Here is a 17079-nt window from a genome sequence, read left to right on the forward strand (position 1 = left end):
AAATAGCTTGATAGAGAAATTGTAGTGAATTGGGAATCAGGGTAATTTGAGATCTAATTCTATTGCTGCCACTTCCTAGCTGAATAATCTACTTAGCTTGTCTAGGACTCAGTTTCCTCGTCTGTCAAATAAGGATTAGATGATCTCGAAGATCTGTTTCAGCTCTGGATTTCTATGACTTGATTCTATCTGTGTTCCTCTTCTTACTATTACAAGTTCTAGTATTTCATACTTAAAGAAGGAAAGACACCCAAAACATTTCAACCCTCTTGCCTGGAGAGTGAGGATAAGGAAGGGTAGCTAGGGAATAAGAGTGATAGAATTGTTATTCCTGTTGTTGTTCAGTCATTTCAGTCATGTCCAATCCTTTGCAACCTCATTTGGGGTTTTATTGGCAAAGCTATTGGCATAGTTTATTATTTCTCTTTCTGGGTCAATTTACAGATAAGGAAACTGAGGCAAACAATGTTAAATGATTTGCTGAGGGTCCCATAATTAGTAAGTGGATGAGGCCAGATTTGAACTCAGGAAGATGAGTCTTCCTGACTCCAGGCCAGAATGTCCAAATGGCAAGATGTAAGGATTATAGATGAAGAGCCTGAAGGACCTCTGAGGCTAATCAGCCACATTCCCTTGTTTTATAGATGAGAGAAATCAAGTGACTTTCTCCGAGGTCATACATGTAATAAGTGGCAGAAGTAGGATTCAAACTCAGTCCCTAAAGATCCAGAACCAGGACTCCATTCACTGTACCAGGCTACCTCCAGCATTTTGTTCTTTCTTTTGGAAAACAACGTACCGGCATTTACAACCCCAGATGGAGTTTTCCTGTTCCAAATGCTTTTTGTTAGCCTCTTCCCTCCCATCTCTCCTCTGTATGGGGGAACAATAGTCATGTTCCTCCATTCCAAACATGACTGAACTATATGAAATAAAGAGGCAAATGATAGGTTGAAATTCTGTTTACTGCAGCAGGAGCTTGGAGGGTGGCTGTTCAGACGTGTCTGGGCTTCTCTGTCCTTGAAATGAAAGCTGAAATTTATGTTGTGCTTTAAAGTTTACAAGGCATTTTATATTTATTAAACTCCTCCTCAAGAGGCGGCATGAGGCCTCAGATAAAGCACTGGCCTGACAGTTCAGAAGACCTGAGTTCAAGGCTTATTTCTGAAAGACAGTGGGCAGTGAGATGGCACAGAAGAGAGAGCTCTGGATGTGGAGTTAGGAAGTCATTGTTGCTCACTCTGACTCTTCATTACCCATGGATCAGAGAATGCCAATACTGCCCACGGGTTGTTGGTTTTTGGCAAAGATACTGGAGTGGTTTGTCATTTCCTTCTCTAGTGAATTAAGGCAGAGGTTAAATGACTTGCCCAGGGTCACATAGCTAGTAAATGTTTGAGGCTGGATTTGAACTCACGTTTAGATGCCACAGGCTATACTATATGCTTTATGAATATTGCCTTTTTTTTTTAACCCTTACCTTCTGTCTTAGTATGAATTCTAAGACAGAAGAATAGCAAGGGCTACCAGAGTTAAGTGATTTGCCCAGGGTCACACAGGTTAGGAAGTTCCAGAGGTCAAATTTGCACCTAAAACCTTCTGCCTCCAAGCCCAAGTATTCTATTCTCAGAGTTACCTAGCTGCCTTAGGAAGTTTTTGTTATTTTTATCTTGTTACTTATTATTTTTTGTTATTTTGTTTTGTTATTCATTCATTTTTCAGTTGTGTCTGACCCCTTATGACCTCATTTGGGGTTTTCTTGGCAAAGATACTACAGTGGTTTACCATTTCCTTCTCCAGTTCATTTTATAGATGAGGAAACTGAGGCCAACAGGGTAAGGTGACTTACCCAGGGTCACATAGCTAGGAAGTATTTGAGGACAGATTTCAACTCAGGTCTTCTTGACTCTAGGCCCAGTGCTCTATCCACTGTACCACCTAGCTGTCTTAGGAAAACATGAGTTCAAATCCATCCTCAGACATGTACCAGCTGTGTGATCCCAGACGTTGATATTATACAATACTATAATTTTACAACATTTATAATTTTACATGTAATTTATAATACTTATCATTTTGCAACACTTACAATAATCCTATAATTATACAACACTTATAATAGCACCTACTTCCTGGGGTTGTCATGAGGATCAAATAAATAATATTTATAGGAGCAGCTAGGTAGCACCATAGATAGAGCACCAGGCCAGGAGTTAAAATCTGGCTTCAAATGCTACCCAACCCATGAGCCCACAAATTACTTAACCCTCATTGCCTAGCTCTTGCTATTCTTCTGTCTTAGAATTGATACTGAGTTAGAAGGCAGGGGTTTCAGTGGAATTGCTTGTCAGCTCTGGGAGAGGGAAGGGAGGAGTGGAGGGAGAGAACACGAATCATGTAACCATGGCAAAAAATATTTAAATAAATAAAAATAAAATTATATTTAAAAAATAAAAAGGTAAGGGTTTTTAAAAAGATAATATTTATAAGGTATTTAGTATAGTAGGTGGTATATAATAGATGTTTAATAAATGCTTGTCCCCTTCCCTTCTCCCTATGCAGTTTTTTTTTTTAGCCTTTACCTTCAATATTGGAATCAATGCTCTGTATTAGTTCCAAGGCAAAGGAGAGGGATAGACTAGGGCAATGGGGGTTGTGACTTGCCCAGGGTCACACAGCTAGGAAGTATCTAAGACCAGATTTGAAATGTGAGAAAGAGATTACAACACCAGAGAGATATTGGCAAGCAAATGCAAGAGATGGAATTTTAAAGGAACTGTCAGTCAACCAGAAAGAAGGAAGATTCCAATAGAATCTGAAGAGAAGGCAGTTGGGAAAACCCAGAAGCTGAATGAAGAGATTTTCTTCCTGCTGATAGGGAGGAAAGAGGCTGAGAGACAGGCTTGCTCTGGATTCCTGGCTACTCATTGACTTAATATTGAAAAGATTGGAGCTTAGCTCTGAAGAACCTTTTCACAGTTTATCAGCAATATCCCCTCATAGACAAAATAACTTTATTTCCCTGTATTGAATCCCATTGGAGATTAGGGAGACCTTAATTTCCCTCTTCCCTCTCCCACCTCCCTTAATTACCCTAAATGAAGAATAAAAAACCCCTTTTAGAAAAGAGTTACAGTGTGAGATTAGTCCTTTGGAAACTTCTAATAACTTACCATATTGAGAAGAGCCATTAAAATCAACTGAGAGAGGGACAGGAAGTGGGGTGGGGAGGAAGGAGTGCAAACCCTAGCCTTTCCTCTAACTTATTTCCTGGTTTTATCACTCCAACACTTCTCTGCTACCATAAATATCTTAATAGGAGCATTTATTACAGAAACCAGGACCTCCCATCTCTAGGACTGGCTCTCAATCCACTGAGCCACCCAGCAGCCAGCCCCCCATCGCTGCAGTTATGAGTAAATCTGGGTGATGTGCTAAGAATTTAAATTTTTCAATATAGGTATCCCTTCCACATCATTACTTTCGCCATCAAAGTTTCGCTATATTGTGGGTTGGCATAAAAAATTAAATGGAAATCTAGGAGGAGTTTTGTGGAAGCCATAGAAGCTATGCAAAGGCCAGCAGATGATGCAGGAAGAGTTTAGAAACTCAGAAATACATAAACGATATGCATCATATCATATTATATCAACAGATTTTATCTTCTAATCCCATAAATATACACAATTTCTTTTTTAAAGTCAAAATAATTAAAAGCTAAAGTTTGCAAAACAAACAAACACGAAAGCCAGCCAATCATACACAAAGGTTAGAAATGTAGAGATATCTTTAAAAGTTCAGGAACTCCAAAACACTATCCACATCCAAAGAAAGAACTGTGGGAGTAGAAACACAGAAGAAAGACATGTTCTTGATCACATGGTTTGTTGGGGATATGATCTAAATGATCACCCTGGTGCAAATATTAATAATATGGAAACAGTTCTTGATCAGTGATACATGTAAAACCCAGTGGAATTGCTCATTGACTTCAGGAAGGGGGAGGGAGGAGGAATAGGAAAGAATATGAAACATGTAACCATGGAAAAATATTCTAAATTTAATTAACTAATTAATATTTAAAATAAATTTTAAAAAAGTTCAGGAACTCCTAAATGCATGTGAAGTACTGTAAATATCTCATTGAAAGAAAAAGAGAAAATTCTTCTTCTTAGGTGCACAGGGAGGAACCAAAAATTGTATGTGGAATCTTCAGATCCCAAAAGGCCCGGTACTCCTAATCCCATCAATATAAGAAATACCTGGTTTTTGGCTTCTGATCTGCATCAGTAAAGAGAGTTTTCCTTTTTGGATGATGTTGTCTTCCAAAGAACCTCCCTCCAACTCTATGGAATTGTGTTTATATAGAAACATATTTTAAAATCTCAGGCTCTACAAGGAATTCGTGTTTCACATTACCTGTTTACAGGCATTAGCCCAAGTTTAATCTTTAGAAAATATAAATATATACACATGTGGATCCTGTAACTTGTATAGGAAGATGGTGATTAGGATCTTTGTGTTTAGGGGATGGCTGCAAAGACTTTTAAGGTCAACTTAGCCTAACAAATAAAAAGGAAGTTGATGTTACTGGGAGCTCTGTTTTCAGCTGTCCATTAATCAGCTGCTCTGAGCTCCTCTAGGACTGGGCTTGGAGTCAGCAGAGTGAAACGTGAATGCCAGCTTTCTCTCCCCTTTTCTCTGGGGAAAAGTGAACCAATCCCTTCTCTCTGGGCCTCAGTTACTTCATTTGTAAAATGGGAATTAAAAATGGCACCTCACTGAGAGATTGAGAGGATCAGAAAAGGGAATGTATGTAAAGGGATCTGTAAACATCATTAAGGCTCTATTGAAATGTCAACATCTGCAAGCTCAGAGAAGTACAAACCATGTTTGAACCATCCTCTCCTAAGTACTTGCTACAGTAAACAGAATTTAAATGGATCATTGGCTTCTTTTTTTTTTTAACCCTTACCTTCAGTTTTAGAATCAATTACCAAGGATCACTTGTAAGGTAGAAGAATGGGAAAGGTTAGTGTTGTAAGGGATTTTAGCAGGAGCAAGCTGAAAGAAGGAAGTACTAAGGTAAAGGCAGGGCAGAAGAGAATTCTGGAACTCTCAGGAAGAGGCAGGGCAGTTGGTGGAATTACTCTCTGGAGTAGGACTGTGTGATCTTCCTTCAAGCAAGTTCATCTTCTGGAAGTGGTAGAGATTGGTTAACACTCCACAGTGGACTACGTGGGTTAAACCATTACTCCCCTTCCTGTTCCTGTGTGCTGCTGCTGATTTCTACTGGGACTTCTGCCAGACTCAAGAGGACAAGAGTCTGTGAGACTTCCTTTGGCCCTTGTTCCTGTACCTACAAGTCCTTCCCTAAATTTAATATAGTAATTAAGGAGTTAATTAGAATAGTTATAGGAAATAGACTTATAGGTAGTGAAAGTTTAGTGCTCACTTTGGGAGTTAAGATCAGATCTTCCCAATTGCCTTCCCTTCTTTCCCTTAGCTTAAATAAACTGTTATTTGTTATAATTATAGGTTTTACCCATTATTTGAGTATAGTCATATCATTAGGCACCTGGGGTTAAGTGACTTGCCCAGGGTCACACAGTTAATAAATGTCTGAGGTCAGATTTGAACTTGGGAAGAAGAGTCTTCCTAACTCCAGACCCACTACTCTATCTACTGAGATACCCAGCCTTTTCATGGTCACATGGCTAACAAATGGCAGAGATGAGTTTTGAAGCTGCCTGAGTGGCCCTTCCCATAAAAGTGACAACTGTGCCATTTATATTGGGCTTTGTGGTTTTAAAAGTGCTTTACATAAATGATCTCATTTGAACCTCACAATAACCCCTTTAGATGAGTGCTCCTAGTAGTATTATCCCCACATTAATGAGGAGGAAACTGTTGCTGGAGGTAGTTAAGTGACTTACCCAGGATCTCATAGCTACCAAGTGTCAGAGGCTAAACTGAAACCCAACCTCAAAGTCCCATTTTTCTGTCCCATAGGCTATACTACCTTTGTAAATAAGGGAAGAAAGTATTTATCTCAACTGTAGATGGCAATCCCATTTGTGTTTCTTGAATAAGTAAAATGATCAGGGACATGCTAGAGAGATTGAATTACATAAAAATAAACATCCAATACAATAATCATCCCCATTCACAGAGAACTTCCAAAATGCCTTCCTTACAATTCCTTAATCTTGGGAACTAGGTAGTACAAGTCTTTGTCATTGTGCAATCATGTCTGACTCCTCATGGCCACTTGAACTTGTTTACGAGGTTTTCTTGGCAAAGATACTAGAGTAGTTTGCTATTTCCTTCTCTAGAGTGTCCCCATTTTAGAGATGAGCAACTGAGGCAATTAGGGGTTAAGTGATTTGTCTCAGTTCCCACATTCTGATTTGAACTCAGAACTTCCTGACTCCAGGTCCTACCCACTGTGCTACCTAGCTGTCTCAGTCCAAGTATTAGTGCACCCAAAATACAAGAAACTCATCCTCAGAAAGATTAATTTACCTAGCAAAGTTGATATAGAATATAGAACTTAACAAACAAGCATTTATTTTTTTCCTGCTGTTCTGGATACTGCCTAGATGAGACAAATGGCATCCAGGTCCTTTGCTATTGACACCATACCATATGTTGCTTCTGCACATAGCATATTGTTTATAAAAATATCAATGTCTTTATACATTCATTTTTACAATCTACTATCAATACAGCTGTATATTATATGTAAACATATGGATAGAGACAATCTTTGATTTCAGTGGTATAGGTAAAAAACAAAATTCTTTATTCCCAGGTGAAGAAAGATATTCCCTCTTCCATTGCACGTGACCACCTTCACTGCAACTTAGTCGTAGAAATTGGCCAGAGTTGCAGCTAGGTGTCTCAGTGGATAGAGACTTAGATCTGGAGTCTGGAGGTCCTGGGTTCAAATGTGACCTCAGATACTTCCTAGCTGTGTGACTCTGGGTAAGTCATGTAAATACCCTAATTGCCTAGTCCTTACTACTCTTCTACTTTGGAACCAATGTTAGTATTGATTCTTAGGTGGGTAAAGGTAAGGGTAAAAAAAAAAATAAAGTTAACCAGAGCATTGAAAGTTTAAGTGATTTACCCAAGGTCATATAACCAGGCAGACTAGAAACTGAGCTCCTCTTAGCTTTAAGCCAATTCTTTCCAGTAGGACATGCTGCTTCTTTCTCTGTATATAGTAAATGCAGGTTATTGAATAGGGTACTGCTTCCAGAGTCAAAAAGAGACTAGCCCAATCTGAAACTAGAAACATTGGTGCAGGGAACAGATTAGAGGCATCGTGGAACAGGAAACAGAGCCCTGGGTCTGGAGTCCAATGACCTGTTTTCAAATCTTACCACTTAAATCTCTGCCACTTATTAATTGTATGACCTTGATAAAGTTTTGGGTTCAGATCCTGGCTTAGAAGCCTACTTGCTGTATGACCCTTGGCAGGTCACTTAACATCTCACAGCCTCACTTTCCTTTGTAAAAGGGATATAAAAGTAACACCTACCCTTTTGCATTGTTTGTGAGGTTCAAATGTGATGCTATATAAAGTGATTTGTGAAGTTTAAAACACTATAAAAATGTTAGTTAGCATTATTTAAATAATCATTGTTACTATATCAAATAACAGATTGGGATAAATGTTTGTAGCAAATATATTAGATTAAAACTTGACTTCAAATACGTGGAAAGTAAAGTGTGAGGAACAGCAAATGGGAAAGTATAGCTGAATTTTAGGAGATGTCAAAGAGAATAAATACTGGAAAAGAGAGGGTCCAAGTTCTGAGGGACTTTAAATGCCAAACAAAAGAGTAAGACTCTCCTCTAAGGTTGCAGTCCATATTGATGGAAGGAGCTCTCTTACTGACAAAGACCTGGATCAGAAATCCGAAGTATATTGGCTGAACATTTTCTCATTTTGTTTCTTTTCTGTTTATTTGGTTATATCCATTTTTCTTGTACAAATACGCTTGATTTTTTGCATGACCAAACCCATCTATTTTCTCTGATAATTTCTCCCTCTTGTTTAATAGAATTTCCCTTCCTTTCTACAAATAGCATAAGTCAGGATTTTTTCTTCTATTGAGCTGAAATTTGTGTCGCTGGTACTTCTACTCCTGTTGTCTCTAATTCTGCATTATGGCATCCAAGAATAAATGTAATTCCTCTCCCATGTGATAATATTTCATAAACTGAAAGAAGCTGTATTGCCAATCTTAAATCTTCTGTTTCCTGGTCTGATCATCCATGATTCCTTTAACTGATCATTATATGGCAAGGTTTCAATCCTTCTTACCATAATTGTCTTCCAGTTTTTCAATGCCCAGGTCTCTTCTAAAAGCTAACTCCCCCCCCCCCCACACACACAAATGGAAATTAAGATGTGGATTGATTAGGTTAAAGCAAAAAAGACCATTACCTCTTCACTCTAGATCAGTGATGGTGAACCTATGGCATGAGTGTCAAAGATGACTCACAGAGCACTCTCTGTGGGTACCAGACCACCCTCCCCCAAAGTTCATTACTAAAAAAACAGAGGGACTTAGGTAGAACTGCTCCCCTCTCCCTCTCCACTGTACCTGATGACATTTTTTCACATCACCCACCCCTCTGTCCAGCAGCCTAATGGTAACCCTTTCTCCCTCCCCATGTGGGGTAAGGGGGGACAGGTACACCCAATACTTAGTGGGTAGAGGGGCATGGCACAGGGTCCCTGGAAGAGGGAAGGGGACCAACATGACACTCAGTCTAGGTGGTATGGTAGGGACAGGGCTTGGGATTCTGGTTTACCATCACTGCTCTAGATGCTACATTTTCTTTTATGCAGCCTAAGATTATCATTTTATTTCTTTGGTTGCCACAGTACCTGGTTGATTCAAACTGAGCTTTGTGGTTCACTAAAACTTCTCATGTCTTTTTCCTCTAAATTTCTCTCCAACCTCATTTCCTCCATCCTGTTCTGGAACAGTTGATCTCTTTTAACCCTCAAATCCAAGGTTTATATTTAGTTCTATTAAGCTTATTTTTTTTTAGCCTTTGTCCATTATTCCAGCCTGTTGATACCTTTTGTAACCTCACTTCTGACATTTGGCATATTTGCTCTTACTCCCAGCTTTGCATCTTTCGCCAATCTGGCAAGTCTGCCACCAATGCCTTTATCCAAGTCATTTATCTAAGTGACTCTGAGGATCTATAACATCAGGATGTACAGGTTTGCTCTGTTGTTGTTCAGTTGTTTTGATCGTGTCTGACTATTTGTGACTGCATTTGGGGGTTTTCTTGACAAAGACACTAGAAAGGTTTGCTATTTCTTTCTCCAGCATATTTTACAGATGAGGAAACTGAGGCCAACAGGTTAAGTGACTTGCCCAGGGTCACCCAGCTAGTAAATATCTGAGGGCAGATTTGAATTCAGGAGAAGGAGTCTTCCTGACTTCAGGTCCAGCACTCTATCCACTGGCCTACCTCTATACCCTTGATTACTCTTTCCAAGAATAATATATACACAAATATAGACAGGATCAGGTCAGCTAAGTGGCTCAGTAGATAGAAAGCCAGGACTGGAGACAGAAGGTCCTGGATTCAAATTTGATCTCAGACCCTTCCCAGCTGTGTGACCCTGAACAAGTCATTTGACTCCAATTGCCCAGTCTTTACCACTTTTAATTCTTGAACCCAATACTTAGCATTGATTCTAAGACAGGAGGCAAGGGTTTTTAAAAAAAATTAAACAAAAAAAATATGGGCAAGAAGGGACAAATAAAGACAATGGAAAGGGACAGACAGAAAGGGAAGGAGAGAAAGCTATAATTAATTCAAACTGATTGCCCAAGTTGATAGCTAGATAATTGGTGGTAATCCAAACCCATGCTTCAGCCCCTAGGATATTAACTCCCTCCAGTCTAGGGCTACTTACTGCCCTGTTTGTAGCATTATAACATAGTAACTGCCCCACAATAATATTGTTTCTCCTAACATTATGTTTTTGTGAAGTCAGTTAATGACATTAGGCAAGACAACAAGTTCAAAATATTATAATCTAAATTAATGAGAACTTCACCAAGTATAGAATGATAGACATTTTTATTTGTTTAATGAAACAGCAAACTGATTCTTAAAAATAAAATCCACAGCCAAAAATATGGAACTATCGATGGAGAATGGAAAGAGATTGGTATGGGAGGGAGAGACCCTAATTTTTCGCTGTAAGGTGAATGGAGCAGGCAATCCTCTGTCAGTCGTCTGGAGGCATATTCCGGTCAACCTACAGCAGCCAGAGCTCATAGGTAGCCTGGAAACAGATGGCATTGTACACCTGGGCCCTTCCTACAAAGACCGTGGCAACCGTGGCTGTATACGATTGGAGAAAGAGAACATGACAACATTCCGACTGGAGATCTTCAACGCCTTAATGACAGATGGTGGGGCTTATGAATGCAAAGTGACGGAGTTCCAGAGCAAGAATGGAGGTTTGAGCTGGGCTCAGAAGACTTCAGTCACCCTGAACCCTCTAAGTAAGTCAATCGGGTCCTTTTCTTCTCTTCCTCTTCACAGAATTGCAGAATATTCTTTAGAAGGAGCTTTAATGGCCATCTAGTCCAGCTCTCCCCATACAACATTCTGGGCAAATGGTCATCCAGTCAATGCTCGAAGAATTTCAGTGAGGGAAAAGCCACTGCCTCCTTTCACAGCCCATTTCACTTCACATATATGTACATATACATACGCACATACATACACATATGTGTGTACATATGTATGCATATATATGTATATGACTATATATGTATATAGAAACATACACATGTCTCTATATAGAGATACATATATACCCTCATATGTTTTATACATATACATGTATGCATATGTAGATATTTACCCATATACATATGTATATAGAGGTATATACAGGTGTGTGTATATACACACACACACATATATGTATATGTGATCCCATTTGGGGTTTTCTTGACAAAGACACTAGAAAGGCTTGCTATTTCTTTCTCCAGCATATTTTACAGATGAGGAAACTGAGGCCAACAGGTTAAGTGACATATACATATAGATGTGTGCATATAGGAGTATATACATATCTGTATATCTATACATACATGTCCATGTGTATATATGACATACACATGTGTAGATATAGATATGTGCACATCTGTGTATATATCTCTATATGCATGTGTGCACATACATAAATATGTACATAAATACATGTCTTTCACGCATATTTATATACACACATATAATATGTATCTATAGATTTATGCATTTTAATATATTCATACATTAACATATATACATCTGTATATCAATATGTACATGTGTATATAGGGATATGTGTGCATATATATATATATATACACCTATGGATTAAGCTATACAACATGTGTATGTAGAAATAAACATGTGTTTATATACATATGTGTGTGCATCCATGCATACACATACACACAAACATTGTATGGGTGTATAATTGTTGGGAAGTTTTTCCCTCAAAGGAGAGCTAAATTTGCCTCTTACACTTTCTCCCACTATTCCTGATTATGCTCTCGGAGATCAAGCAACAAGACTAATTCCTTTTCCGCAGGGTAGTTCTTCAAAAAGAAAATAGCATTTGAGTGATGCCATTTCCCCGAAGAGACACGGTTTAATGGTATAATCAAATCATTTATAGCCCAAGGCTGAGGTATGGGTCGAGATGTGCTTCACGTTACAAAGCGTAATCTTGGGCCACCAGATCGGTAAAATTTAGTGATCCTTGAAACAGACATCAAATCATGACACTTGAGTTGAGCTTTTAAGGGTCAGAAATTGTTCCTGCGTCCTGGAGCTGCCATGTGACAAGTGTGTTGGGAATACATGACAGCTGAGAGTTCCCCACTCTGAGAGGTAGAACTGAGTAGTTAGCAGGGTCACCCCCATCCCCCTCATCCCTTGAAAGGAACAGTTATTGGGCTACTGAGCAGCATGGAATTGCGAGTTTAGAGCGGTGGGTTGGGGGAATGGAGCGTTTAACCCTCGTGTAAATGCCCAAGGAGCAATCTAGAGGAAACTCTCCAATGGCTGTATCAAGAGGCAGCAGCTTTAGGAAAGAGTCCTTGTATAGGAAGCATAAATTTAGATTGATTTCAGCCTGACAATATACAGCAATCATCCCTGTATGGTATGAGCACATGGGGTTGAATATGCAGCAGAGACAGCTAGGAATGTACAGACCTGCTGTGTTTCCATCTTGTAACTGTCCTGGGAATGTGCTTTCTTGTTTTTAACTGTAGATTCAGGTTTGCATGTGACTCTACATAGCCGCCAACCCAACGTCAAATTAGGTGATACCGCTGACCTGTCCTGCATCATCCGTTCCGACTATTCCTCCCTGAAGGTGCCAATAACCGTAACCTGGCGATTTCAACCCCGGGGATCGTTAGATTACCAGCGACTAGTCACAGTCACTCACAACGGCACCATTGAATGGGGTTACTCCCAAGTGCAGTGGCAAAAGAAAATCAGGATTTCACAATCTTCTCATTCTCAACTCCTAATCCATGATGCCACAAAAGAAGACACAGGAATATACCAATGTCAAGTGGAAGCCTACCGGAGAGAAACACAACATACTTATGGCCCAACTAGGGTAGCAGCCATGGTAGTCTCTCACCCACTAGGGATAAATATTACTTTGCCAGGTAAATTTCAGTTAAAATGAATTCCTTCTCTCTCTCTCTCTCTCTCTCTCTCTCTCTCTCTCTCTCTCTCTCTCTCTCTCTCTCTCTCTCTCTCTCTCTCTCTCTCTCTCTCTCTCTCTCTCTCTCTCTCTCTCTCTCTCTCTCTCTCTCTCTCTCTCTCTCTCTCTCTCTCTCTCTCTCTCTCTCTCTCTCTCTCTCTCTCTCTCTCTCTCTCTCTCTCTCTTTCTCTAACTCTTATCTTCCATCTTAGAATCAATACCGTGTATTGGTTCTAAGGCAGAAGAGCAATATGGGCTAGGGAGTTAAATGATTTTTCCACAGTCACACAGCTAGTATTTTTTCTAAGGTCAGATTTGAACCCAGGACCTCCCATCTCTAGGCTTGGCTTTCTACCCATGGAGCCACCTAAATGCCCCCTGAATTCCTTCTCCTATTAGCAGTTTGTCTTTTTATATTGAGTCAGGAAAATGAAATCATCATGCACTCTTCCCCCCTCCCCAAAGGTACCATGTAGCATGCATGCATGTTCTTTATTCTGAAAGCAGAGGAGTTGTGTGAATAAGCCAAAAATCATGTGTATTTGGCTTTGAGGCCCATTTTAGTGCTTATATTTAAAACTGGCTGGATGTTCTGGGAATTCACAAAACTTTAAGCAAATAATGAAGCAGTGATGTCAAGAATTAGGAAAAAATGGAATATTGTTCCCCTTCCTTAAGCTGCTCCCCAACCTGCGCTCTTACTTGTTCTTTAGCCTATTCTGGAGAAAGATGGAGCACGTCTCCTAATCCAGGCACAGCACAGGCTAGGCAGAGGTACTCTTTTTCTCTCTGGTTCACAACCCAAGCCTGGCCGACTTTCTAAATCACACTTTCCCTGAGGACAGGTAGGGGTTTATCAAGTCAGCCTGACTAATAAGGAGTTAAATAAGCAGTGTGTCAGCAAGAAATCAGAAACCCCATTTACCATGGTTTATTTATGGTGAAGCAGAAAAGCTGCCTGGAGATAACTGAGAGCTGACTCTAATACACAGAGAGTTTCTTCTAAGTAGCCTGTATGCAAATACACACAGGCAAAACCGCTCAGTACACAGCTTCCATCTGTCTGGGCACCATTGAAAGTAATAGAACTGATCTTAAACAAATCTGTAAGCACTCAGAAGCAACCCGGACAGAATGAGATGTCCTTGCTGTGGTCAGCCGCCTTTCTTCCAACAAACAGAGAGGCAACATGTGTAAGTGGGAAGGGCACTGGACCTGAGTCAGGAAAGACCCAAGTTCAAACTTCATTCTAACTCTTACAAGTCAAGTGATTACAGGCAAATCATTCAACTATTCTGGACTAGGATTAAGGCTATCTAATATCGATTAGATTGTAAGCTCCTTGAGGTCAGGGGCTGTGATTTGCATCCCTTTCTATCTCAGTGCTCAGCACAACACCTGGTATGTTTTTGTTGCTAAGTTTTTTTTTTTTCAGTGGTGTCCAAATCTTCTGGACCCCATTTGGGATTCTCTTGGTAAAGTTATTAAAGTGGTTTGCCATTCCCTTCCCCAGCTCACTTTACAGATGAGGAAACTGAGGCAAGCAGGGTTAAGTGAATTGCCCAGAATCATACAGCTAGTATCTGAGACCAGATTTGAACTCAAGAAAATGAGTCTTCTTGGTTCTATACTTGGTACACTATCCACTGTGCAACCTAGCTGCCCCTGACTCTTCATGACCCATTTAAGGGATTTTCTTGGCAAAGATACTGAAGTGGTTTGCCATTTCATTCTCCAGCTCATTTTACAGATGAGGAAACTGAGGCAAGCAGGGTTAAGTGACTTGCCCAGAATCATACAGCTAGTATCTGAGACCAGATTTGAACTCAGGAAAATGGGTCTTCTTGGTTCTATACTTGGTACACTATCCACTGTGCAACCTAGCTGCCCCTGACTCTTCATGACCCATTTAAGGGATTTTCTTGGCAAAGATACTGAAGTGGTTTGCCATTTCATTCTCCAGCTCATTTTACAGATGAGGAAACTGAAGCAAGCAAGGTTAAGTGACTTGTTCACATCACATAGCTAATAAGTGTCAAGCTAGATTTGATCTACACTCTTATCTGCTTCATCACTTGCCCATATATGCCTGACACATAGTAGGTGCTTAATAAATATTTTGATAGATTGATATATAAAATGGGAATTATAATTATGTCTATCATAACCAATTATTAAAGAATGGTGAATTAAATATATGGTGAATGCATTAATGTAATAAGATATTATTGTGCCATAAAGGATGACAAATATGAAGAATTCAGAAAAGCATGAGATTCATATAGTCTGAGAGTAGTTGGTCAAATAATTTTTTTTGCAGAGTATAAAGAATATCTAATGTAAAAGAAAGCATATTTTATATAGCATGTATTTAAGCAGTATTTATATTCAGAATAAAGTAATTAGAAAGAGGAAAGTAAATAATAACAGCAATAATATAAATTGAAAGAACAAAACAAAGCTGAATCTATTTAATTATAGTAAACAAGATTGGCCCCAAATAAAAGATGAGAAAATATATTTCCTTCCCTTTTTAAAATTTCCTTTCTAGGGGGAGCTAAGTGGTTCAGTGGTCTGAGAGCCAGGCCTAGAGACAGAGAGGTCCTGGATTAAAATGTGATCTTAGATATATACTAGCTGTGTGACCCTGGACAAGTCACTTAACCCCCATTGTCTAGCCTTTACTACTGTTTTGCCTTGGAACCAATACATAGTGTTGATTCTAAGACAGAAGGTAAGGGCTTAAAAAATTATTTTTAATTTTTTAAAATTTCTTAAGAATCCGAAATGATGCTTTCTTATTCATTCCTACTGGTTTTCCCTTCTTTTTCTTTTTCTTTTTTCAGAGACTAAGTACTTTGAAGGTGGAACAGTGTTCAATTCAGTTTGTAGGATTGTTGATTTAGAGTTGGGAAAGACCTAATCTAATTCCTTTATTTTACAAGTGAGGAAAACTGAGTCCAAAGAGTTGACATCACTTACCGAAGGTCACCCAGGGAGTAACAGAGCTAGAGGGTTAGTTTTTACTGAACTGTTTGTTTTGGGGGGGTTTTTTTGCCCTTGTTTTATTTTTGTTACAAGGGATAACTCAATAGGGAGAGGGTTATATTCAGAAAAGGAAGGGGACATAAAACTAAAAGATATCAACACAAATTTAAACTACAGAAATAAAATAAGTTTCCCTCTCAAAGGATTGTTGTGAAGCTAATATTAGCTGGCCATGATATGACACTTGAAAGTCTGGAAAGCACTTTGTACATATGATCTCACTTGATCCAAAAGATAATGTGCATAAAGGGCTTTTTGAACCTTAAAACTATCATATGAATGGGAACTATGAGCTCAGTGTGTATTATAAAGTGCCATTGTGATAGAAAAATAATAGAAGTCATTCTTTTCTTTTAGATAGTCAACTGATGGTGAAATCAGGCAGTCAAGTCCAAGAGATCTCCATCAACATGGAAGCTGAGATCAAATGTAGCATCATATCCCAAACAAAAGGAAAGATTAAAGTTAGTGTCACTTGGTATTTCCTCCCCCTTTCTGGTGGAACTTCGTGGTTAAAGATCCTGAAGACCAATCAAGATGACATTGTCCAATATGGAGACGATCTTCACACTCTAAGGAGGAAACAGAAATTTCACAGTGAAAAGATTTCAAAGGACTTGTTTCAGCTTCACATTCTGAATATGGATAACAGTGACCAGGGGACATATCACTGCACTGTGGAAGAGTGGTTATGGACCACAGGTGGCTCTTGGTATAAGCTTGGAGAAAAAGAATCAGAAAAGACAGAATTAAAACTCAAGTCTATAGGTAAATTCTTCCAGAGTTCCTTTAAAGTCTTGGAACTGCGTGGGCTAAAATTTCATTAATATGCCACATACAACATTTACCAATGGCCTACTATCTACTAGTAATCAGCAAATAATTATACCTCAACCCTATTGATATTTCTTTTCTCACTAGTGGGTTTATTTAATGAGTGGGTGCAGCATTGGTTGAAACCAATCAAGCCATCACTCTTTTATTCTCTAGGTAAGTTAATTATGAGGAGTTCGAAAGACAAAACTCCATTAAAGAATGGCAACCACAAATTCAAACCAAAGAGCCATTACAAATAATAAAGGGCCATTCATAGATACTTATGTCCAGAAGGTTGGATCCTAAGTGATTCATTTTTTTTAGCCACTGCAAATCAAGAAGATGGATAAATGGGTATTCTTTAATAAATGTATTTTAAACACACAGGGTCCATGATGCACATTTGTGCAAGGAACTGTCATATCATTGAAACATAGGGTCCCAAT

At 39.1% G+C, this 17079-nt stretch overlaps 1 protein-coding gene across 1 annotated transcript in view; it reads left to right on the top strand.

Moving 5' to 3' along the window:
* Positions 1 to 17079, top strand: part of CD101 (CD101 molecule) — a 58595-nt gene that overhangs the window by 20376 nt on the left and 21140 nt on the right. Inside the window, exons 5-7 of the mRNA XM_056819259.1 lie at positions 10173 to 10553; positions 12324 to 12731; positions 16175 to 16585. Coding sequence (XP_056675237.1) covers positions 10173 to 10553; positions 12324 to 12731; positions 16175 to 16585 — 1200 coding nt within the window. The remainder of the gene's footprint in view (positions 1 to 10172; positions 10554 to 12323; positions 12732 to 16174; positions 16586 to 17079) is intronic.

The sequence above is a fragment of the Monodelphis domestica genome, chromosome 2, assembly GCF_027887165.1.
Source record: "Monodelphis domestica isolate mMonDom1 chromosome 2, mMonDom1.pri, whole genome shotgun sequence".
Classification (NCBI taxonomy): domain Eukaryota; kingdom Metazoa; phylum Chordata; class Mammalia; order Didelphimorphia; family Didelphidae; genus Monodelphis; species Monodelphis domestica.